This window comes from Physeter macrocephalus, chromosome 6, assembly GCF_002837175.3.
Source record: "Physeter macrocephalus isolate SW-GA chromosome 6, ASM283717v5, whole genome shotgun sequence".
Lineage (NCBI taxonomy): Eukaryota > Metazoa > Chordata > Mammalia > Artiodactyla > Physeteridae > Physeter > Physeter macrocephalus.
Genome location: NC_041219.1, coordinates 42,906,140 through 42,929,886, shown reverse-complemented (window position 1 = coordinate 42,929,886; position 23,747 = coordinate 42,906,140). Strand labels below are relative to the sequence as shown.

Below are 23,747 nucleotides of genomic sequence, written 5' to 3'. Positions count from 1 at the left end.
CTCCCATCTACACGCCATCAACAGGCATTTAGAGAGACAGAGGATGAGGTCAGGGCTGGGTCAATGAACTTGGCTCCCTGATCATGGGATTGTTGGGCAAATAAAAAGGTTTTAGTTTCCTATTAAGGTTTTTAAAAACTACTGCAGTGGAAATTGATCTAGAGAGATGAACACAAAAGGTGACATTTACTCCAATAAAGATGTTAAAAAAAACCCCAAAAACCAAAAAAACCCTTAAATATCTGTCATTAGGAACTAATTAAATATTATATTTATACAATGGAACCCATAAAGCTATTAACAATCACTACTGCATAGAAAGATGTCTATGATATACTAAGTGCAGAGCTTCAAAACAATATACACAGGATGATTTCATTTTTTTGGACTGTTGTTTCTCTCCATATATGAACATGATTGTGAAGACTGATATGAAATCAGCCTGTTTTATAAAAGTGTAAGAAACCCTGGTAAACATTTAATTAAACATTAATAAAGCTCTCAAAAAAAAAGGGGACATTTATTCTGTGATTTTTTGAAATAATTTTTGAACAGCGGTACTTGAAGTTTTGTGGCTCAACTCGAGCCAAGAGGGAGAATTTAGGGATGCAAATTACAGGTTTTGAATACAAGAGGGTTTAAGGATTTCTCTTCCTCTAGGAAAATGGCATAGTCCAGCCAACAGAACAAAACAAGAATCAGAGAGAACAGCCCATCTTCCCCACTTTTATCTTTTTGTCTCACTCTCTTTTTTCCTCTAACAAGGTGCCTCTGCACCTTGGCCCCACAAGTGTCCCTGGTCCCTGCACAGCTCGAGGAGTGGCGGAGTCCAGCCCTACTGCAGCCGCTCATAGACGCGGGTGAGCACCTCCAACTTCTTCTCCAGCTCCCGGGCCTGCTGCCTCAGCCTTTCAGCCGACTCCGTCTTTGCCCCCTCAAGCAAGTGCTTTGCATCTTTCACCAGGAAGGCCACGTCCACCAGAAGGGAGACACCTGCGGTGGCCACACCCGCAATCCGGGCTCCTTTGGTCATTGCCAGAGCCGTGCCTCTGAAAGCTGTCTGCACCTGCCTCCCGCCTTTGACTGAGACTTGCCCAGTGGCCGTGAAGCGCTTAGCACGGGCTGCTAAGTTAGGGTTGACTTTGGCCAACTTGATGGCACGGACGTTGTTCTTAATTTCTTGCGTGGCTTGGCAGAATTTCTCTATAGAGGAAGCCAACTTGACTGTGTTGTTACATACAATCCCCGCAAACCCCTCCTCGTTGTTGTCAGCAGTTGCCGTAAGGCGACTGGCTTCGGTTTCTGCTGCCGACGTGCCTACAGATTCCACGATGGTGGCGGACACACTGGTCACAGCAGCCGCTGCTCCCAGCCCTACCCCAGTGGCTAAGAGTGCCAGACTGGCCCCTGCTGTCACGGGTGCCAGAGTCAGGCCAAGGATGGTCAGGACACCAGACACAGTGCCAGCAGAGGCAGCTGCCACATTGGAGATGGTGCAGCCCTTGTGTACCTTGTCAGCCTTGTCTGCAAGTGCGTGGAGCTTTTTTATGCCCTCCTCAAGCTCCTGCTTCACCCGAGGAAACTCCTCCAAAAACCTCTTCCTGTCCAGCTGATCTTCTTGGAGTGTGTCTTGATCCCCCACGGCCAAGTCTGTTTTCAGCTCATTCGGATATTCATGCAGTGCATCTGCTTCTTCCCTGTAACAATGAAGGTCAAGGGATTAGAAAGATAGATTGCTTGTCCATAAAATAGGCTCAACAAGATCTACCCTACATAAATTATAGAGATTTTATTATAAATCAAATAGAAAAGAATTTTACAAATGTAAATTTTTTTTCAACATTAAACACGTTTTGTACCTTGTAGATGCTCCATATACTTATTCAATCATGGAATAAATTTTTAAAAGTTCATCTTAGGATACTGTTTTTTTTTCTTTGTATCCTTACCTTTATTTAAAAAAAAATTTTTAACATCTTTATTGAAGTATAATTGCTTTACAGTGGTGTGTTAGTTTCTGCTGTATAACAAAGTGAATCAGCTATATGCATACGTATATCCCCATATCCCCTCCCTCTTGCATCTTCCTCCCACTCTCCCTAACCCACCCCTCTAGGTGGTCACAAAGCACCCAGCTGATCTCCCTGTGCTATGGGGCTGCTTCCCACCAGCTATCTATTCTACATTTGGTAGTGTATATATGTCCATGCCACTCTCTCACTTCGTCCCAGCTTACCCTTCTCCCTCCCTGAGTCCTCAAGTCCATTCTCTACATCTGTGTCTTTATTCCTGTCCTGCCCCTAGGTTCATCAGAACCTTTTTTTTTTTTTTTTTTTTTTTAGATTCCATGTACATGTGTTAGCATATGGTATTTGTTTTTCTCTTTCTGACTTACTTCACTCTGTATGACAGTCTCTAGGTCCATCCACCTCACTACAGATAACTCAATTTTGTTTCTTTTCATGGCTGAGTAATAGTCCACTGTATATATGTGCTACATCTTCTTTATCCATTCATCTGTGGACAAGGACACTCTTTTAAGATAGGGATTCGATAAAGACGCCTCAGAGGTAGGTCAGCACAATCACTTCCAAAGAGTAGGTAGACTGGGAACTCCACAGATAAACACAGAGAAGTGGGATTGGAGCAGCAAACCCTTCATTCAGAGAACCTTAGTGTCTAGTGAGGAGTCAACCTGCTCTTTGCCCTTGGCTACTGGGAAGTGGTCCCTGAGCCCCTAGAATATTCTGGCTGATAGGAGTGTCCTCGTCTGCCTGGGCCTTTGGCCACTGGACAGTCTAACAGGGTGACATGTGATGGGGCCTCTGGGTCACGTGGTATCACATCTGACCTCTGGAGGAGCTGGACACTAGGGCGTTAGTCTGACCTCCGGGAGGGCGGGAGACAACAGGTCAGCTGTGCGGGCAGCAAGTGACTGAACCCAAATAAAACTCCATACGCTGAGGGTCCCGTTGAAAAAGGTTCTCTCCTTGGTCAAGTTTTAGTCAGGCTCTTCTGAGCCCTCTTCTCCAATAGGCCTCAACCTCTGCCCTTGGTGTCCTGTCCTTGACGGCCTGTATTGCCCAGTCTCAGCAAAAACTTGTCCAAGTCAGTTTAGTGAGAAGCCTTCCCACTGTTGAGATCTTACCATGTTTGGTATCTGATCAAACTCCTCCTCTCCCACCGTTGATGCATACGTCCTTTACTTGCTTTGAGCAAGAATCCTGTTAGCAAATTTCCACAAGAACCCCCCTGCCCTCGATGTCTCCTCGCAGTGATTTTCCATCCCACGTCCTCGCTCTGATCATTGGCTACAAATCCCCACTCATCTTTGCTGTATTCGGACTTGAGCGCATCTGTCTCCTCTGCTGCAATGGTCTCCACACCTATCACGATAGTCCTGAAGAGAGTCTTCCTTATCGTTTTAACCAGAGTCAGAATATATTGCTTTAAACAGGGTGAACGTCCCTGGCGGGCAGTGCTCCGTGTGCCCTGCCGCACACTGAATCCAGGACAGTGACACGTCCTGAGGACGACGGAAGCTTCCTGTGTGAAACCCGCCCAGACTCTGCCCTGTGGCTGATGGGAACCGGCATCCTTCCCTGTAATGCACCGTAACTGGGATCGTGACAGTGTTCAGGGAGTTCTGTGCCTCTTTCTAGGGAATTCTCAGCCCTGATGGTAGCTTTGGGGATCTCCCAAATTTGCCATTGGGGTCAAATGTCAGGACAGTCCAGGGGACCGTGCCTGAGACTTTGAGGAACGGCTAGCTCTGCGTACTTAGAATTAAAAAAAAAAACCCAAACTCAGAGATAAAAGTGACCTTAACCATCATTTTGCCTGGCATCTGCTGTCTCCAAGCCTGATGCCCTTGGCCTTCCCAGCTGAAGGTCACTAGGTCCATCCACTGCCCCAGTTGACTGGGAAGCAGGTGATATGCTATCAACCCTGGTTCCCCCTGGACTCTCCAGCCCGCCTCACTGATTCCTGACCCATCACCCAGCACCCCTGACCTCTCAGGGGTCACCAGCCTAACTCATACCTTAGCTGGTGACAACTTCACCAGAAAAAAAAAACGAAAACAGTATTTAAAACATCACAAAAATGTAAACCCTCTGTTTGATTTTTTTTAAAAAGTCTAAAGTAAATTTATTTATGTGCAAGTCCTGGCTTTCCAATTTTGATTATTTTGGAGACTTTTAAAAATTGAAGTACAGCTCATATACAATATATAATTTGTAGGTGTAAAATATAGTGATTCAAAAATTTTTAAGTTTGTATTTCATTTATAGTCATTATAAAATAATTTTTATCTTTTAAAATAAAACACTTTAGGGGCTTCCCTGGTGGCGCAGTGCTTGAGAGTCCGCCTGCCGATGCAGGGGACGCGGGTTCGTGCCCCGGTCCGGGGGGATCCCGCATGCCGCGAAGCGGCTGGGCCCGTGGGCCATGGCCGCTGGGCCTGCGCGTCCGGAGCCTGTGCTCCGCAGTGGGAGAGGCCACAACAGTGAGAGGCCTGCGTACCGCAAAAAACAAACAAACCAAAAAAACCACTTTAAATATGAGAAGTAAATGTACTTGTTAATCAATATAAAAATTAAATTACACTGCTAGAAGCTGGGAGGTGAAGCACTGAAGGGAGGAGGAGGATTAATACCTCATTTTTCAAAGTGGGGAGTCAAGAAGTACTGGCTCCATTTGAGGGCCTAAGAAATGAAGGTGTAAATAAAGTGCTTACAACTACGAAGTTTTCTAACAGAGGATAGAAAACTAGTGATATAATGATACTAGGAGAAGGTAGGGAGGGGTATAAGAAAAAGTAGAAAAGTAAATGAAATCATTATCTTTCCTGGTAAAGTAAATAAATAATATCAAAATTTTTAAATCAAGAAAAAGAAAAACACAATACCTAATATTTGTTAGCTATTGCGGTTGGTGACTCCCCACTTTGCATCAGGCACCATTCTAAGTGCCTGGTATGCATTCACTCACTTTTAGTTCTCACAACGACCTTGTAAGGAAGGAAACTGAAGCTCAGAGAGGTTAAGTAATTTACTCAAAGCACCCAGCTTGTGCTAGGGCAGGAATTCAAGTCCAGGTTCCTGTCTCCAGAGCACACGCTCACACTATTCTCTCTCCCAATGTAATAATATCATTTAGCGATATCGATTAACTGTCTAAAGAAAAAGCTTTTCCTTGGGCAGTAATGAGCAGAACCCTCTGTATGAATTGATTTGTTTTAACCATATGCACTTATTACTTTGTATTTTTTTAACTTTAACAAAGCAGAAGTCACTTTAGTAAGTAAGCCACAAGACTGGGTTGGTTTCAGGCACCACCACCTTAAGGATGATGGAAGCAGCTGGATCAAGTGCCAACGAGAAATGAGCCTGATGTGTCTGATGTGACAACTGTCAGTGGAGCAGAAACACTCGTGTGTATAAAGCCAAGGCTCTCTAAGAAAAGTAGGGATAAGAGCAGGGGTTAAACCAGAATATTCGGAGTGAACTGCAACCTTAAACAGATACATTTTCCAGCCGCATCTTGTCCACCCACATAGGCACCCATGGGCTTCTGTCCACTCAAGGGAAGCAAGACTCCTTGCAGGGGAAGTGAATTCCACAGGCCGGCATATCTGCTACTCCAAAGGCAAGGATGCTCTCGAAGATGTTCAGAGCAGTGTTTAGAAGGGGCACCCACGTATTATAATAATAATAATAATAATAATAATAGGTAATGATTACGAGGATCATGTTTTATTGCGCCAGGTTGAGTCTGTGAAAGGCCATGAGTTCATAATAATATTCAAGTGAGAAGAGTTTAGATAAAGTGTACCCAAAAAGGGAGATATAAAGGTCAAAAAAGGTAGCTATGCTCCAAAGAGAGTGAGTATAATGGGAAATATTTCATTGTTAATTGAATTTAATAAGAAGAGGAGTCAAAGTCTATGGGGATATTCCCTTCTGTTTATTTATGGGACTGTTTACGTAGGATTGAGAATGAAAAACAGAACATCCATGGACATCCCAGGCTGGCCTGGTATCACAACAGGGCGATGCTATTCTCCTGTTGGATGTAAAGACGCTCAGAGAACACCAACCTCAGACCACGTTACCCTGAGAGCATGAGGAGATGAGACAGCAAACACTCATCACTGTGCTGCCACCAGCACAGCACTCCCTCCCTTGGCTGAAAAGCATGACAGGCAGCCGCCCGGCGAGGGTAAGGACGCCTAAAGCAGGTTCCTTTCTCTTTCCAAGCCACCCTTGCTCTGCTCATTTCCCGGCTGGTCCATTTCCAGCTCCTGTTCTTTGTTCTCAGACTTGATCTTAACAACACAGTGTTCCTGTGTCCTTGGATGCTTTCCTGCCCACCTGCTCTCATGCAGTTCCACCTCCTCCAAAGCCACTCGCCTCCCCCCTCGACCCTCTGCCTCTCGTCTCAGGGCCTGGACATCAGGTATGTGTTGCTGGGCCCCTCTGCGGCGAGGGGTGACTGTATGACCCAGTCCTGGCTAACAAGGCACAGAAGAACTCAGCAGAGGGCGTCCTGGAGGCTCCCTGCTGTAAGGGACAGGTGGGAGAGGAGAGCTGGCTCGTCCCCTGCCTCCTTCTCTGCCTCGAAGCTGCATGAGCCCGGGAGCCAGGGCAGCCAATTGAAATCCTGACACACAGGGACCAGGAGGCAGGGAGGGGGCGGAGGAGGGCTCGGGCAGAAAGGCTGGATCCTGGAGGACTCCAAACACTTGTCAACGGGGCTGCGCCCTCGACCTCCTCCTTCTGTGCTAGTCTGCCACTCTCGGCCTGGCCCTGACCCGCGTCTGCAGCCTCAGCTGGCTGTGGATGCTGGACGGCGCTCCCTCCTGCTGGACTGCTCTACCGGCCGTCCTCCTCTGTTAGCCTCCGGTCGATAACTTCCCGGAATAGTTGGTAGGAGAAGGGAGGGCTCTGGAGAAGCCTGTCCCCACCCAACTGCATAGCCAGACACGCCCTCCCCTCCCGGTGAGCGGACAGAGAGGCTCACCAAGCACCTCCCTCCACGTAGCTGCCGGGAATCCTCCTTGGTCAGGGAAAGGAGGGGTTAAGCCAGGATCAAGGTCAGAGCCCTTAGCCCAGCCCCCAGGCCTCCTACCGAGCCGCTCCCTGCCTCCCTGGGCCTGGTCCAGGCGCCTGGAGGCCTCCCAGCCGCCTGGCTTCGGATTCCCGCCCAGCCTCCCGGCATTTGCTCAGACCTTTCCTCCCCCTGCAGTGCCTTTCCGCACCTCCTTCACCAGGTTAAAGGTTACCTGTTCTTGGGGGCCGAGCTCCAAAGCCTCCGGCCGCCGCTTCCTTCCCCCAATTCCTCTCCAGGATCTCCTGGAATGTTGCACTTTCCTGGTCTTGTTTCTGTTTGTGTGGAGACATTGTCATGGGCCTTGTCCATTCTCTGCTGCACCTTCTGCTTCAGGGCCTCCGGGACACCCTCCGCCCTCCCGGGCACAGCCTGGCTAAAACACGAGGTGTGGGACTCGTTAGGGGGACATGAAACAACCAGCTTCTCGATGACACAGCACAACCCCAGTTCCACCCGTGTGAAATTAGAAAGAAAGGGAGGGCAGAAGTGGGAATAAGAAGAGGAAGAGGCGGAGAAGAAACAAAAAGCTTCTAATCAATGAATCATTTAATCCCAAAGGGACCTGATTTAACCAGAGAGAAAAAACTACAAAGGTACTAAAAGAAATATTAAAAATAATGTTGGGGCTTCCCTGGTGGCGCAGTGGTTGCGCGTCCGCCTGCCGATACAGGGGACGTGGGTTCGTGCCCCGGTCCGGGAAGATCCCACATGCCGCGGAGCGGCTGGGCCCGTGAGCCATGGCCGCTGAGCCTGCGCGTCCGGAGCCTGTGCTCCGCAACGGGAGAGGCCACAACAGTGAGAGGCCCGCATAACGCAAAAAAAAAAAATAATAATAATAATAATAATAATAATGTTGATTTAAGGAAACCTTTCTAATTCACACAGAAATCCCACAAGCTGTAAAAGAAGTTCTGATCTATTTGACCTCTTGAAGATTAAAAATTGTAAAGGACACCGTAAACCAGGTCAGAAAACAATCAGAGACCGGCAGGCACTGTTTGCAATACTTACAGTAGAGAAAGTCAATATCCCCAACACACAGAGAGCCTAGAAATCCACAGGAAAAGGCTGAAACCAGTTTTTAAAAGATAGGTGAGAGATGTGAACAAACAATTCCAGGGGAGGTGACTTGCCGAGGGTCACACAGCTCTCGGTAGGCAGAGGGGAGGCCACCACCAGGCCTTCTGACACAGGTATGTTAGAGGTGGGGATGTGATTTTAATAACCCTGATGTTTCTAGGTGTGTCTCTGCCTGTATAAATGCATAGATCTAAGCTCACGCCCCCCTGCCCCGTTAGGGTCACACGTGATAAAAGAATTTTCACATATTGAGATATAGGGAGGTGATTCCGGCTTATACATGAGTTTACTTGAATTTATGCTAACTAAAACACTTGGTTTTGGCCTATCAAACATACACCATACATCGATTTTAGTTATTAAAGAAGATGGCGCATTGACCAGAAGTAAAGAATGTCCCTATTAAAAATAAAGATGAAATGCCTCCCTTCCTGGGAAGCCAGTGCGGTATTCCTTCCACGTTAGGATTTCCTTCCTAGGTGCCAAGGCCACACTGACTCGCCGTGTACATGCTGTTCTGTATTTTGTGAAACCTTGAAGAAAATTATCCCTGACCCGTCTGATGGTCTTTGTTCTGACAAGACATAAAGCTGTGCTGAAAACCATGCTTCTCCAGAGCAGCTCCTCAGAGTTGTCTGAGAGGTTGTCTTCTGGGCTAGAGAACTCAGTTAGTTCAAAGAAAACCCTTTTCTACTCCTCCTACACCTTTGTTATTGATTATTTTCGTTGACACAGGTGTACAGGTGACTTTTCATCTCAAGATCGCACAACAGCAAACACGGTGCGGGTCTCTGCAGCCAGGTCATACCACTTCCTCAGCGGGGTCATCTTCCCCGCACAGGACCACCCGTCACTCACATCCTGAGCAGTGGGCCCCGGTGAGCACCGGAAGACAAAGCCCTGCATCTCCCTGCTTGGTGTCCTGGCCCTCCCCTCTCAGGCCTCAGTGTCCCCCCAGGGCCTGGCACTGAGCAGGCACTCAGAGCCAGGGTGGGTGAGCAAACCTTGGTTCCTTGTGTCTCCGAAGCAATCCTTGAGCCCCTTCAGCGTCACCACAGCACCCTGGGGGCTGCTTCAAGGTGGCCAGGCCACAGGAGGAGAGGTTCTGATATCTATACCCTCCTCCACCCACTCTGCTTCCTCCAAATTTCCCAAAGGACTGAGTACCCCCCAACACCCACCTTCCTCCTGGGGTCACCACTCATGTCTCAGGAGTCTGCATCTCAAGCTGAGCTCACCTGAGCAGGTGTCGCCCTCCCTCTGCGCTGTTTAGGGGCCCAGGGGGCGGGAGGAAGCAGTCAGACAAACCCGCCTCCAAATCCAGGCTCTGCCCCTGCTTAACCTGCCACCTCGGGCCCATGACCTCATCTCTCTGAGCTTCGATCTTCCTTCTTCCGTCAATCAGTGACAGTCATACTTTTCCCAGACAGTTGTCCTGAGGATGGGGAGATGGGTGGGGATCCTACACCCCCCTACTTACCCAGGAACCTTCCTCTGGCTGAGTGTGAACAAGATCCAGTTGTTCTCAGCTGTGCAGATGCAGCCACTAGCTGTGCGTCTCTGCAATAGCCACACATACGCTCTGGGCCCAGATATACCTAGAGAAGCAAAAAGGAAAGTGAAAGCCTTCACCTCTGAGTCACTCAGGTCAAACAAACACTGTGCCCACTAGGCCTCACCCTGGGCTATTCTCACTCTGATGCTGACTCCCATAGAGAAACAAGTCCAGCCCTGACATTCCAGGTCCTACTGGGCTCAGCACATCTTGCCTCGCCTCGGGCTCCTTGAAGGAAGACCTTCCACCAACAGACTGTGAGGCCCTTGGCCAATCACTGCCCCCACACCATGGGCTTCTTCCATGAACCCCCTGCACTGTGCACCCGCCCACACTCGCCAGCCTGCCTGCCTTATTTACCTTCAGCACTCGATAGAGTCCCAGAACATACCAGATGCTCACTGCATACTGGGCATATTGCTGCGGCTGTGTGCCACGCCCACATGGCTTCTTGGCATTTGCTCACCCAGGAACTTCTGCCAGGGACACCCGCTCCTACCAACTTGAAAAATCATGCTCATCTTCCAAAGCCTAAATCTGGCATCACCTCCTCTGAGAAGCCCTCCAGGACCCTCCCCTGCAGAGTCCACTGTCCCCTGCTCTGCTCCCATGGTACCCTAGAGAGAGGCCTAAGTTCACCCCTCAGCCACTCTGTCCATGACCCTCCTACTCCTTTTGATCAAGTCTCTAGACTTGGCCCTGATGACAGGAACAGCACCAGTGCCTTTGGGTCCTAGTGACCCACAAGAGGAGGCCCAGCCTTGGTGGTCAAGGCCATTTGGATGGATGCAAAGTTTGTGGGAAGGGCTGAGAGCACGCTGCTCTTTTCTCCCTTGGCTTATTTACATTTGACAACAGATCTCTCCTCTCCAAATGGAAGACTTTTACAGGAAGGCCAGTGACCTGGCAACTCAGGAAGGTCTACAGCAGAAAGCCAGTCCTGTTTCCTGTTTGGTTCCTGAGCAAAGAGCCACCGTGGATGGAGGTCTGAGCGTGCGTGTCAGGTGCTGTGCTGGCACCATCCACACATTTCCTGTTTAACCTCCCATCAGCTCTAAGAAGTGTTGGCTCCATTTTACAGGTAAGGAAATGGAGAAGAAAAGGTCCCACAGCCTGTAAGTGGTGCAGCTGGACTGCTGGTGGACTTTTCTGCTTTGCCCCAAGCAGAAGTGGCTGGAGTGGGCCTTCTATCAGGGCTGCTTCATCCTAGGAAATGTCCCTGGGGCATCGTGGCCAGCTCCTCCCAGCTTTTGAGGGAGGGACGGAGGAGTGATGGGTGTTATCCCATGAGGACCACACACACTGTAAGTCTGGTCTTACAATCACCTGTAACATATGCCAGGTATATAATGTGATTTTGCAGATAAGGAATCCTCCGAGGGGAAGGGAGAGGCCGGAGCTTTCTTCCACCAAATCAGGGGAGGGCCAAAGATTCAAACCAAGGTTGACATTTGACATTTGACACTTGCAAACACTGCTCCTCGCTTAAAGTTATTTTTTGTCATTGTTTTCTGTAAACTTCCTTCCTCCTGATTCTTTTCCCTTTCACTAGCATGACTTTAGCCAAACAATACCAATGTGAGATGCAGAACTGGATTAAACATCCATATGAGCTGTAGCCAGGTTGACATAGATGTCCTCTGATGAGAATGCAGAACGGTCGCTGAACATTAGTGGCCTCCATAAAGACAGGCTCATGGTAGAGCAACTAGACGGGGGCTGTAGACTCAAATCGAGGTGAGGATTAAGCATCTCTTCACTCCAGGGTCATAAGCTGAGACCACCCCATTCGGAGACCCTAAAGGTCTAGTGACTATAAAATCGGCCTCAATGTGACCCCCAACATCACAAGAGAAGTCCCCCAGGATGGCTACGGCTCCAGAGTCGAGGCCTTGGCTAAAAGCTTTGGTCCACAGCAATTTCAACCCACGGTGATGGCGATGCCAACTCAGGGAGGAGGTAACCAGAAAATTGCTTAGGAAGGTGCCTGGCAGACGTCACCAGTGTCACCTGGTGGAGCCTGGAAAGGTCAGCAGCCAGAGGCACAGGGCCACGGCCCCCACGAGCCCTGCCCACCCAATCTCTCCATACCCGGGGGGGAGGCGCGAATGGCTCCCACAGGCTGGACAGCAGGAGGTTGTGTGTCCAGAGCCATGACCCACCTGCCCATTGTCCTTTTTTCATAGGGACAGTGAGAGTGGATAGGGAGCTTTAGACTGAACATGTGACCATGGGGGCTTTTGGGTCCTCCGAGTGGCTGGCAGAGACGGGCACCAGATGCAGAGCACAGGGGATCACACTCCACGCAGACAGCACCCGGTGACCTCAGGGGAACTGGTCTCGGCCACTGGCTGCCAGGCCGCCAGCATCATCCACTGGACAATCCTACTGGTCTTTCCTCTGGTGGGAAAATTGGGCCCTGAGGGAGTTAACAGTTGTCAGCCTCTGGAAGGTTTAGAACTAAGTATAGAGATGACCAATAAAATCAAGCCCACTCTTTTAATATTTTTATGTTGAAATCAAGACAACTGTGTTTCATTTTAATGTACGTATTGTCAACTACAAATTGGCACCTGCCATGGGCACTTGCCACCTGCCTCTACAAGGTTTAAATCATGAGCCGCTGCAGCCGCTGACTTTCAACACCCCCTGAAAGGAGCTCAGGGTGGAGAGCAGGAATGAGGCGCTCTGTGCTCTGGGAAAAACTGGCAGAACGGGTCTTCAGATAGTTAGATATTTTCAGGAGAAGATTTTATGAGCCCAATCCTTGCATCTCCTCGTATCTAGAAAAGCACTAACATCCTTCATGGTGACATATGCGGCTCGTGACTAGCAGTAACCTTCACGAGACTAGCAGAAACCTTCTGCAAAAAATATGTGCTCGATAGCATGTATTCCCCCTTCACTAAAATCACATCTATACTGACCTTCCCCCGCCTCTTTGGAGCAGTTTCTCAGAGCTGTCTGAAATGCCGTCTCCTGGGCTGCAGTCCTCATTTCGCCCCAGATGAAACAACTCACAGGTCTCACGTCGTGCCTTTTTTTCAGCTGACAGTATAATGTTTAAGATAACTGGTCACATTCTCAGAGTTAACAACAGATTTTGGATCCTAATGTAAAACAGGTAGTTGAGTAATTGATTTGGATTAGACATTTGAAGTTGAAAGGCACTCTGCTAAGTGTCGACACTAAGTACTTTGCAGACAACCTTTACCCAGAGAGAGGAAATAGCCTCAAGTTCAGCAGATCCCAAAACAGGAGGGGCAAGGAGTGGCGTGTGAGAGTGGAGGGGGGGCTGTGATGGAGAGGGGTCTGTGAGAGCCACACCACCAGACATCCTGGGGCATGTGCCAGGGGGCACCACCAGCCTCTATCCTCCTGGCAGCCGGGCAACCAAGGAGATCCTGGTCTGGTCTCACTGTTGTGCTAAAATATGGCTTTAAAAATAACAGCATCTAGCCGCTGTGGAAAACAGTATGAGTATGACGGTGCCTCAGAAACTTAAATGTAGAATTACCACGTGATCGGCCATTCCACTTCCGGCTATAGACCAAAACTAATTGAAAGCAGAGTCTATAAGACATATTGGTACACTGCCGTTCATAGCAACATTATTCACAATAGCCCAAAGGTGAAGCCACCCAAGCTTCCATCAGTGGATGATAGGATAAGAAAAATGTGGTGTATACTGACAATGGAATAGTATTGACATTAAAAAAGGACATTCGGACATATGCTATAACATGATGAAATTTGAGGACATTATGCTAAGTGAGATAAGCCAGTCACAAAAAGATAAGCACCATATGATTCTGCTTATATGAGGCACCTAGAGAAGTCAAATTCATAGAGAGAGAAAGTAAAATGCTGGTTGCCAGGGGCTGTGGGAGGGGGGAAGGGGAGTTAAAGTTTGATGAGTTCATAGAGTTTCAGTCTTTTTTTAAAAATTATTTATTTATTTATTTCTGGCTATGTTGGGTCTTCGTTTCTGTGCGAGGGCTTTCTCTAGTTGCGGCGAGCGGGGGGTCTCTCTTCATCGCGGTGCGCGGGTCTCTCACTATCGCGGCCTCTCCTGTTGCAGAGCACAGGCTCCAGACACGCAGGCTCAGTAGTTATGGCTCACGGGCCTAGTTGCTCTGAGGCATGTGGGATCTTCCCAGACCAGGGCTCGAACCCGTGTCCCCTGCATTAGCAGGCAGATTCTCAACCACTGCGCCACCAGGGAAGCCCAGAGTTTCAGTTTTGCAAGATGTAAAATGTTCTGTGATTTGGATGGTTATGCTGTTTGCACAACAATGTGAATGCACTTAATGCCATTGAACTGTACGCTTAAAAATGTTTAAATGGTAAATTTTATGTTTTGTATATTTTATTCCAATTAAACATTAAAAATAAAACATCCTTGGGACTTCCCTGGTGGCGCAGTGGTTAAGAATCTGCCTGCCAATGCAGGGGACACGGGTTCGAGCCGTGGTCCGGGAAGATCCCACATGCCGCGGAGCAACTAAGCCTGTGCGCCACAACTACTGAGCCTGCGCTCTAGAGCCCGCGAGGCACAACTACTGAGCCCACGTGCCACAACTACTGAAGCCCGCGCGCCTAGAGCCCGTGCTCCACAACAAGAGAAGCCACAGCAATGAGAAGCCCGTGCACCACAACAAAGAGTAGCCCCCGCTCACAACTAGAGAAGGGCTGCGTGCAGCCAAAAATAAATAAATAAGTGTATTAAAAAAAAAAAAAAATATATATATATATATATATATATATATATATATAAAATGGCTGGAGTAAGGAGACATGAGGAAATACAGGTGTTTCCTGCTACCTGAATGTAGAGTGTTCCTACTAAACCTTTAGCAAACCAAGATGCCATATGGTGAAGCAGATGTAGGCCTTTCATCAAAGTTTACTGGCCGAGGATGATCTTTTGGAAAGCAAGGCATGCCCGTAAACAGAAACATTCAGAAATCTGATAGCACTACCTGTCAGAAAGAGCTTTTCATCGAGATAGACTAGGAAAACAAATGGAATTACTCGACCGCAGGTGAAACAGGGGTTGTGCTGTGTCATGGAGAAGCTGGTTGTTTCATGTCCCCCTAACGAGTCCCACACCTCGTGTTTTAGCCAGGCTGTGCCCGGGAGGGCGGAGGGTGTCCCGGAGGCCCTGAAGCAGAAGGTGCAGCAGAGAATGGACAAGGCCCCTGACAATGTCTCCACACAAACAGAAACAAGACCAGGAAAGTGCAACATTCCAGGAGATCCTGGAGAGGAATTGGGGGAAGGAAGCGGCGGCCGGAGGCTTTGGAGCTCGGCCCCCAAGAACAGGTAACCTTTAACCTGGTGAAGGAGGTGCGGAAAGGCACTGCAGGGGGAGGAAAGGTCTGAGCAAATACCGGGAGGCTGGGCAGGAATCCGAAGCCAGGCGGCTGGGAGGCCTCCAGGCTCCTGGACCAGGCCCAGGGAGGCAGGGAGCGGCTCGGTAGGAGGCCTGGGGGCTGGGCTAAGGGCTCTGACCTTGATCCTGGCTTAACCCCTCCTTTCCCTGACCAAGGAGGATTCCCGGCAGCTACGTGGAGGGAGGTGCTTGGTGAGCCTCTCTGTCCGCTCACCGGGAGGGGAGGGCGTGTCTGGCTATGCAGTTGGGTGGGGACAGGCTTCTCCAGAGCCCTCCCTTCTCCTACCAACTATTCCGGGAAGTTATCGACCGGAGGCTAACAGAGGAGGACGGCCGGTAGAGCAGTCCAGCAGGAGGGAGCGCCGTCCAGCATCCACAGCCAGCTGAGGCTGCAGACGCGGGTCAGGGCCAGGCCGAGAGTGGCAGACTAGCACAGAAGGAGGAGGTCGAGGGCGCAGCCCCGTTGACAAGTGTTTGGAGTCCTCCAGGATCCAGCCTTTCTGCCCGAGCCCTCCTCCGCCCCCTCCCTGCCTCCTGGTCCCTGTGTGTCAGGATTTCAATTGGCTGCCCTGGCTCCCGGGCTCATGCAGCTTCGAGGCAGAGAAGGAGGCAGGGGACGAGCCAGCTCTCCTCTCCCACCTGTCCCTTACAGCAGGGAGCCTCCAGGACGCCCTCTGCTGAGTTCTTCTGTGCCTTGTTAGCCAGGACTGGGTCATACAGTCACCCCTCGCCGCAGAGGGGCCCAGCAACACATACCTGATGTCCAGGCCCTGAGACGAGAGGCAGAGGGTCGAGGGGGGAGGCGAGTGGCTTTGGAGGAGGTGGAACTGCATGAGAGCAGGTGGGCAGGAAAGCATCCAAGGACACAGGAACACTGTGTTGTTAAGATCAAGTCTGAGAACAAAGAACAGGAGCTGGAAATGGACCAGCCGGGAAATGAGCAGAGCAAGGGTGGCTTGGAAAGAGAAAGGAACCTGCTTTAGGCGTCCTTACCCTCGCCGGGCGGCTGCCTGTCATGCTTTTCAGCCAAGGGAGGGAGTGCTGTGCTGGTGGCAGCACAGTGATGAGTGTTTGCTGTCTCATCTCCTCATGCTCTCAGGGTAACGTGGTCTGAGGTTGGTGTTCTCTGAGCGTCTTTACATCCAACAGGAGAATAGCATCGCCCTGTTGTGATACCAGGCCAGCCTGGGATGTCCATGGATGTTCTGTTTTTCATTCTCAATCCTACGTAAACAGTCCCATAAATAAACAGAAGGGAATATCCCCATAGACTTTGACTCCTCTTCTTATTAAATTCAATTAACAATGAAATATTTCCCATTATACTCACTCTCTTTGGAGCATAGCTACCTTTTTTGACCTTTATATCTCCCTTTTTGGGTACACTTTATCTAAACTCTTCTCACTTGAATATTATTATGAACTCATGGCCTTTCACAGACTCAACCTGGCCTAAAAACATGATCATAGTAATCATTATTATGGTTATTTTTATTATTATTACTATATGTAAGTCGTTAGGACTTACCTGTGGTGCCCCTTCTAAACACTGCTCTGAACATCTTCGAGAGCATCCTTGCCTTTGGAGTAGCAGATATGCCGGCCTGTGGAATTCACTTCCCCTGCAAGGAGTCTTGCTTCCCTTGAGTGGACAGAAGCCCATGGGTGCCTATGTGGGTGGACAAGATGCGGCTGGAAAATGTATCTGTTTAAGGTTGCAGTTCACTCCGAATATTCTGGTTTAACCCCTGCTCTTATCCCTACTTTTCTTAGAGAGCCTTGGCTTTATACACACGAGTGTTTCTGCTCCACTGACAGTTGTCACATCAGACACATCAGGCTCATTTCTCGTTGGCACTTGATCCAGCTGCTTCCATCATCCTTAAGGTGGTGGGTTAGTAACTACTATAAAGGGACTTTTGCTGTCCTAGAGTTAAAACAATCCAAAATAATAAGTGCATATCTTTAAAACAAATCGATTCACACAGTAGGCTCTGCTCAGCCCTTCCCAGGGAAAACCACTTTAATTTTTTGCTTTTTCTTTAGGCAGTTAATCAATGTGTTAAAATGATTTCTTACATTGGGAGAGAGAATAGTGTGAGCGTGTGCTCTGGAGACAGGAACCTGGACTTGAATTCGGGCTCTGCCACTAGCTGGGTACTTTGAGTAAATTACTTAACCTCTCTGAGCTCCAGTTTCCTTGCTTCCAGGGTCGTTGTGAGAACTAAAAGTGAGTGAATGCGTACCAGGCACTTAGAATGGTGCCTGATGCAAAGTGGGGAGTCATCAACCACTGTAGCTAATAAACATTAGGTACTCCATTTTTCTTTGTCTTGATTGAAAATTTTTGATATTATTTATTTACTTCCTTCCAGGAAAGATAATAATTTCACTTACTTTTATACTTCTTCTTATACCGCTCCCCACCTTCTCCTAATACCATTATATCACGAGGGCCGAACAAAGTTTCAGGAGCCCTGCACGTCATAGACACTGGATCGTTATTAATTATTACCCATTAGTAAACACTAGTGTTCCCAACCTCACGCAATTTCCAGAGTATTCCCTTCTTATCTTTCTTTCTGTACTTGGTTTTATTGCTTCACTTCTATAACTTTGCAGATGGCTGTCTCCTGTCTGATTATCGTCTCCTTGTGCCGTAACAGGAGAGCAGGACTCTGACCGGGCTTGGAGGCAGCTGATGGGAGATGAGTAGCTTTCCGTAACTAGCGGCCAGCAGAGCCCAGGAGACAGAGAACCTCTCTGGGTTAAGTCCACTGTGGCACTCACTGGTGGCCATCCCAGGGGAGCCCACCAGAGAACTCGCCCCTCGCTGTTCCCTGAAGCCACTGCTCCCTCATGATCAAGCCCACAGTCTGTTTTCTCCTTCCCAAGGGTGAAGCGACACCTCCTTCCAGCCTGACACAGGCGGGCGAGCTGAAGGGAAGACTCTGAGACCCCAGCTGCTGCCACCATGAGCACAGTAGCCTTCTGGTACTTAGGTAGTCAGCTGCCTCTTCTCTGGCTGGTTCCTACTTGTGACCTAGAATTGAGGGTGGTGCCTCCAGGCTGAATTAACCAACAGAGGAATCAAGAACCAAGAACGGGATGGATAAGCATCCTCGAGCCCCCAAGAGGGGCCAAGAGGAGCTCCCCAAACCCAGGGGTCTGTCCCCCCAGCCTCCTTCCCGGGCCCCCCCTCAGGGAGCCAGGACCAAGATGGTCACTTCCTCACCCCCTACCCCTGCACCGCCACCCAGCAAGTGACTCAGAAGTGAGGACAGGACAGCCCGTGGGGAGCGGGGACAGCAGATGGGAATCCCCGGGGCCCGGGGAGGGGAGAGGAGGTCCACCAGCATCCCTGGAGGCTTCTCCTGGCCTCTCCCTTTGTCCAAGCCCCCTCCTGCTCCCAGACCCTGGGGCGTTATCACAGAGGCTGTTTCCTTCAGCTCTCGCCCTGCTGCCAGCCCAGCTGCTCTGCGAGGCTCAGTGGACCCTGAACTGAGCCCCAGCCTGGCCTTGGCCACCTCCCACCTGTGTGACCTGGAGCACCTTACCTGACCTCACCTGTAAAATGAGAATAATATTTCCCTATGTTGTTTTGAGGATCAAATATAATGTGTGTTCGTGGCGTGGGCCGATGCCTGCCACACAGCAGGTCCTGCCCAAGTGTGGTTGCTGTCCCCTCTACCTGGAATTTGTTAGTTTCAGGTTGAAACCTCCCCTCCCCCAGACTTCTCCCCCCCTCCCCCCCCAGCTGCCCGCAGCTCTGTCAGGGCACCTGCTTACCAGGTGTAACTGCCTCGGGCTGGTACTGGTTCTATAGATCTCAATACCCCTGCAGAGACGCAGGTGCTCAGTTATTTCCCCCACCCGCCCCCATCCAATCAATGCACAGATTTGGTGCTGTGCGTTCCCTCCATGTAAGCCCTGGGTTCCTTTCTCCTTAGTGAAGGGGGAAAAAGAAAAACCTAAACAATCACCACGCACCCACATGAGCGCTGCGTTTTCTTGAGTCTCGTTTCCTCAGGATTGCTTCTCCCCCATCACTGCATTGCTCAGAGACCAAATCACGTCCTCCCTGGAGCTGCCCTAGAGAGCAAATTAGTCAAGCTGAAGGATAAGGGAGGGGAGAGCAGATTAGAAGCCAGGAGCCGCCATCCCAGCTGACTGGGATCCTTGAGGGAGGCCTGGGCTGGTGAATTCCTGAGGATCAACTCTCCTCCGGAACAAGGTGATCTCCTGTTTATCAACAGTTCAGCTTGGGTCCGGTGGAGCCATTGGGGAGCTGGGTCCCCTGGGACCAGCCTGGAGAGGAGAGAGAGGTGATGGGGATTGATCATAGGATCAGAGCCGGGGGTCCCACCCCTCCCGCACCTGAGGACTCGCCCTCCACTGCCCAGCCTGGAGTGTCTGTGATTAGCAAGAGGAATCCTCTCCCATGGTAGTTTTTACACAATGACGTGTGGTCTGAAACTTTTCCTAATTCAAACCTGTAATTGTATTTTGTGTGTGTGTGTGTGTGGTATGCGGGCCTCTCACTGCCGTGGCCTCTCCCGTTGCGGAGCACAGGCTCCGGACGCCCAGGCTCAGCGGCCATGGCTCACGGGCCCAGCCGCTCCGCGGCACGTGGGATCTTCCCGGACCGGGGCACGAACCCGTGTCCCCTGCATCGGCAGGCGGACTCTCAACCACTGCGCCACCAGGGAAGCCCCTGAAACTTTTTTTTTAAATTGAGGTAACATCGGGTTACAGCATTATATAAGTTTCGTGTATACAACATTATATTTCTACTTCTGTATACACTACAGAAATTCGTTGCAAAGAAGGCCCATAGTATACTACAGAGTAGAATGAAGAAATCACAGTTTTTTAAATACAAGGAGGCTTCAAAGAATTGTCTGATGGTTGGCCTTGGATTCAACTTCTGACCTTTCTGCTTGCGGGCCTTGGGTGGTCCCTTATCCTGTCTGAGTCTCACTTTCTTCTTCTGTGATATAAGAATAATGCCTCTTTGTGTGGATATAGAGGGAAATCCATTTTACATCAAGTCCCAGCCCACACATATATACACACTAGTCACCAGTCTCTTATCAGCAATTCTATCACCTCCAAATTTCTGAAACACACACGTTTTCGGTAACTCATCTGGGCAGTAATCTTGCCCTGTACTGACCTGAGACTATTTATAGTCATTGCAGTCTTTTTCCCATTTAATGTGAATATTTGTTTGTTTCACTGCCAAAACATGAAAACATTCATTTATCGGGTGCTTTCCAGACTCTGCTGGAAGTGGTAAATAATAAACCACATGTGCCCTGTCTTCATTCTCTTTCTAAAGGTTTAAAATTTTAGATTCCTAAAGACATCTAAATCCCAGCAGTAGATAATTAGTTCTGGAGGCTGGAAGTCAAAGATCAAAGTACTGGCTGGGTTGGTTTCTGGTGAGACATCTCCTCCTGGCTTGCAAATCACAGCTGACTTCTCGCTCTGTCCTCACATGGCCTGGCCTGTCCTCTGTAAGGTGGGGGGAAGTGGGGAGGGAGAGAGAGAGAGAGAGAGAGAAAGAGAGAGAGAGAGAGAGAATCTGGTGTCTCTTCTCTTCTAATAAGGACAGGAAGCTTATTGGATTAGGGCCCCACACCTATGACCTCATTTCACCATAATTACCTCCTTAAAGGCCCTATCTTCAAATACAGTCACCTACCTGGGGGGTCAGGCTTCAACACATGGATTCGAGGGTGGGAGAGAAACAGTTCCATCCATAACAGCAGGTTAACTCCACCAACAGTAGTCACCCGGGTGACTGCTGCTCAGGAAGATGAATTTTAACCCCTTTATACTCAATACCATTTATGTTCCACCATAAATTCTTCTAATCTTATTCCCTTTTCTTTTCATCTAGATGTTGAGAGCTTTTTTGAGGACGTCATTGAGTGTCTCTGGGACATAATGAGCAGAGAGGAACTGCTACTCCTGCTGACTAAAGTCCTGAAGAGAATGGAGACTAAGGCCGTTTTGTCCAGGTAACCTGCATGGACGCACCAGGAATGTCACCCACATCCCCCCTGCCCCAGGCTCGTTTCCTCCTGGCAGACACACCTCCTCTAGGCAGGATCCTATGGTTGGGGTCGAGGATGTTCCTTCTCAAGTTTCCATTGGGAATGTTTCCTCCTTGTCATTTGCTGGCAGTGAACAGCCTCAGGTTGAGAAGAGATGAAACCTGCAAGGAAGGGGCATGTTATGACCTTGGACAAGTTACTGAACTACTCTCTGCCTTAGTTTCTTCATCTGTTCGGTTTTATTGTGAGGAAACTGAGATCATGCATGCAAAGTGCTTCACATGATGGCTGAACATAGTATGTGCTCAATTAATGTTAACTTTATTTTATTTTCAGTTTTTATTATGTCATTTTTTAATGTTTATAGAGTACTTAAAGATATTGTTAATGTCCCATAAGTCAATTGTTCAGGGAATCGTTTCCATAGAATTTCAGCTTTGGGAGCTGAAGGTGGAGCTGGAGCTTCTTCCTTAAGTCTTAGGGGAGATATGCTGTTCTTTTCTGATTTACAAAACCAGGGTAATAAATAGACTGCAAAGGCTCTTCTTTTTAGGAGGTTATTTTCAGTCTTGCTTGTTATTGATATAAGCACAAGAATTAAAAGAAAGTACAGAAGAGATGATGCTAGTTCAGGTTTCTGCAACCAAAAACAACCGAAACCAAAGCTGAGATCCATGCAGACCAAGTTTTCTTCAGTGGCCAAAGAATGGAGAAGTGGGAACTTAATTCACAGATCAACCTCTCACCCACATGGTGAGAGGGATTTGATTTTAGAGAGTAAAGACAGAGGGAAGAGGAGTGAGGCTAATGACAGCGAGGCAGAGCATTAATCTACCAGGGAAGGCGTCAGGCTTTCCTGGAAATGGAGTGCCACGCCCTTTTTATCCTTTTTTGGTCTGCATCTTCCGGTCATGGTCATTTGTATAGCTGTGTCATCTAGTAGCTAATGTAGTAAAATCAGCCTAGAATGAGACTGAGGATCTGGTGAGGTCAGATACCTTGCCACCTTGGTTCCAGCTGGTTCTATGCGGTTTTGGTTTGTCTCTTCCTATAGCTTCCTCCGTTTTTCTCCGGACCCTGTGACTCCAACAGGTTCGCCTCCAAATGGAAAAATGCTTTCTCTACATGAATAAAGGTGGCCATCGAGGTCCAGAATATTCTATTTCAGGGAACCTGAGGATCCAACACTGCGCCACCACTATTTAGACAACTGCTTTGAAAAACAGTGTCTAAAGGGAATTTCCTGGTGGTTTAGTGGTTAGGATTCGGAGCTTTCACTGCGGTGGCCCAGGTTCCTAATGCTAACTCTCAAAAGCCGTTGGGAAGAGACAGGAGCCAAGGGTCTTCTTCCTGTAGATGAGAACCAAGTAGGACTTCCTTTGGGACAAGTCAGAAAATCCTGACACCATCAGTTTGCCTTCCTGGGGATTCTGGCTGGAGCCCTTTTAATCTCCATCTTAGGAACTGTACCAACACTGCAGGATCCCGCTGGCCCATAAGGCAGAGAGGCTGGAGTGGAATTGGATGGAGCTGGTTGGATCCTGGCTCTATCCCTGCCCAGCTCTGGGGCTCTGAGCTTGAGACTTGGAGTCTCAGATTTGTCATGTGTCCAGTGGGAATAGCAATTCAATCTGATGGATTGTGGTGATGGCCTTCGAGTGAACTGCAGGGTCAGAGGTGGGGAACCAAGTGCAATCATCTCGTCCAAAGGCCCAGGGAGGCCTGGACCAGGGTCAGACCCAGGGGTCAGGATGGAGCAGAGGGGTCCAGGTTGGAAGACTAGTAGGAAGGCTTGGGCAGCAGAGCCAGGACTAGAGTGAGGCGAGTGGGTCCCTAGGACACAAAACTGAAGGGGCTGTGACCCTAGCAGAGGTCCTGTGAGTGGGAGAGGGCACCTTTCTTCCCTCCCTGACTTGCTCCCCTCATGCTGAACGTAGAGGGCCCTGGGTGACTGTGTCCTCCACACCCTGCCTGGGACCTGGGGTTCTCCGTTGCCATCTGGGACCCTCTTCCCATCTACATAGAGTAGCCCTGACCAGTGGGAAGGCCGTGTGGCTTAGTGAGACCTCCAGCATCACAATGAGTGGCTGCCAATTTTGTGTAATTTGAGGGATTCTGACGAGACTTCACAAGTCCTCACCAAAGGGGAAAAGTTCCTCCACCAGCTTGTGCAAATGTAGGTCTCTTCGGGCTTAGCAGTTCATATGGATGTTTCTTAAAGTCTCTTGAGTCTTTGAGAGGTTCCATAAAGTTGCACATGGCCTTGGTGTGCAGGCATGTGAAGCTGTCACCAGCTAAGGTATGAGTTAGGCTGGTGACCCCTGAGAGGTCAGGGGTGCTGGGTGATGGGTCAGGAATCAGTGAGGCGGGCTGGAGAGTCCAGGGGGAACCAGGGTTGATAGCATATCACCTGCTTCCCAGTCAACTGGGGCAGTGGATGGACCTAGTGACCTTCAGCTGGGAAGGCCAAGGGCATCAGGCTTGAAGACAGCAGATGCCAGGCAAAATGATGGTTAAGGTCACTTTTATCTCTGAGTTTGGG

The 23,747-nt window shown here is 49.3% G+C and overlaps 2 protein-coding genes across 4 annotated transcripts in view; one reads left to right on the top strand and one right to left on the bottom strand.

Annotated features, from left to right (window-relative positions):
- Window positions 1-355: 355 nt before the first annotated feature.
- On the bottom strand, window positions 356-15,989 carry LOC102976664 (apolipoprotein L3-like). 3 transcript variants are annotated; one of them, XM_055085296.1, is made up of 5 exons: window positions 15,900-15,989; window positions 12,676-12,796; window positions 9,674-9,791; window positions 7,286-7,486; window positions 356-1,697 (listed from the first exon to the last, which is right to left on the bottom strand). In XM_055085296.1, the coding sequence occupies exons 2-5, from the start codon at window positions 12,743-12,745 to the stop codon at window positions 836-838; spliced, it is 1,251 nt and encodes a 416-aa protein (XP_054941271.1). In that variant the 5' UTR covers window positions 12,746-12,796; window positions 15,900-15,989; the 3' UTR covers window positions 356-835. The 3 variants fall into 3 exon arrangements, with proteins under 3 accessions (XP_054941271.1, XP_054941274.1, XP_054941272.1); XM_055085299.1 differs by lacking the exon at window positions 7,286-7,486; XM_055085297.1 differs by lacking the exon at window positions 15,900-15,989 and having other exon boundaries at window positions 7,286-7,385; window positions 12,676-12,709.
- Window positions 14,878-23,747, top strand: part of LOC102976938 (apolipoprotein L2-like) — an 11,743-nt gene continuing 2,873 nt past the window's right edge. The window contains 2 exon segments of the mRNA XM_028490319.2: window positions 14,878-15,073; window positions 21,049-21,169. Coding sequence (XP_028346120.2) covers window positions 14,956-15,073; window positions 21,049-21,169 — 239 coding nt within the window. The 5' untranslated portion in view covers window positions 14,878-14,955.

What these genes read in the sequence shown, in the direction of transcription:
- LOC102976664 (XM_055085296.1), bottom strand. Translation starts at nt 12,745, where the DNA reads ATGAGGACTGCAGCCCAGGAGACGGCATTTCAGACAGCTCTGAGAAAC. An exon ending in CTCCAAAGAGGCGGGGGAAG is followed by an intron (nt 9,792 to 12,675) that starts GTCAGTATAGAT and finishes TTGCTTCTCTAG; the next exon opens with GTATATCTGGGCCCAGAGCG. An exon ending in AGCTCGGCCCCCAAGAACAG is followed by an intron (nt 1,698 to 7,285) that starts GTAACCTTTAAC and finishes TCATTGTTACAG; the next exon opens with GGAAGAAGCAGATGCACTGC.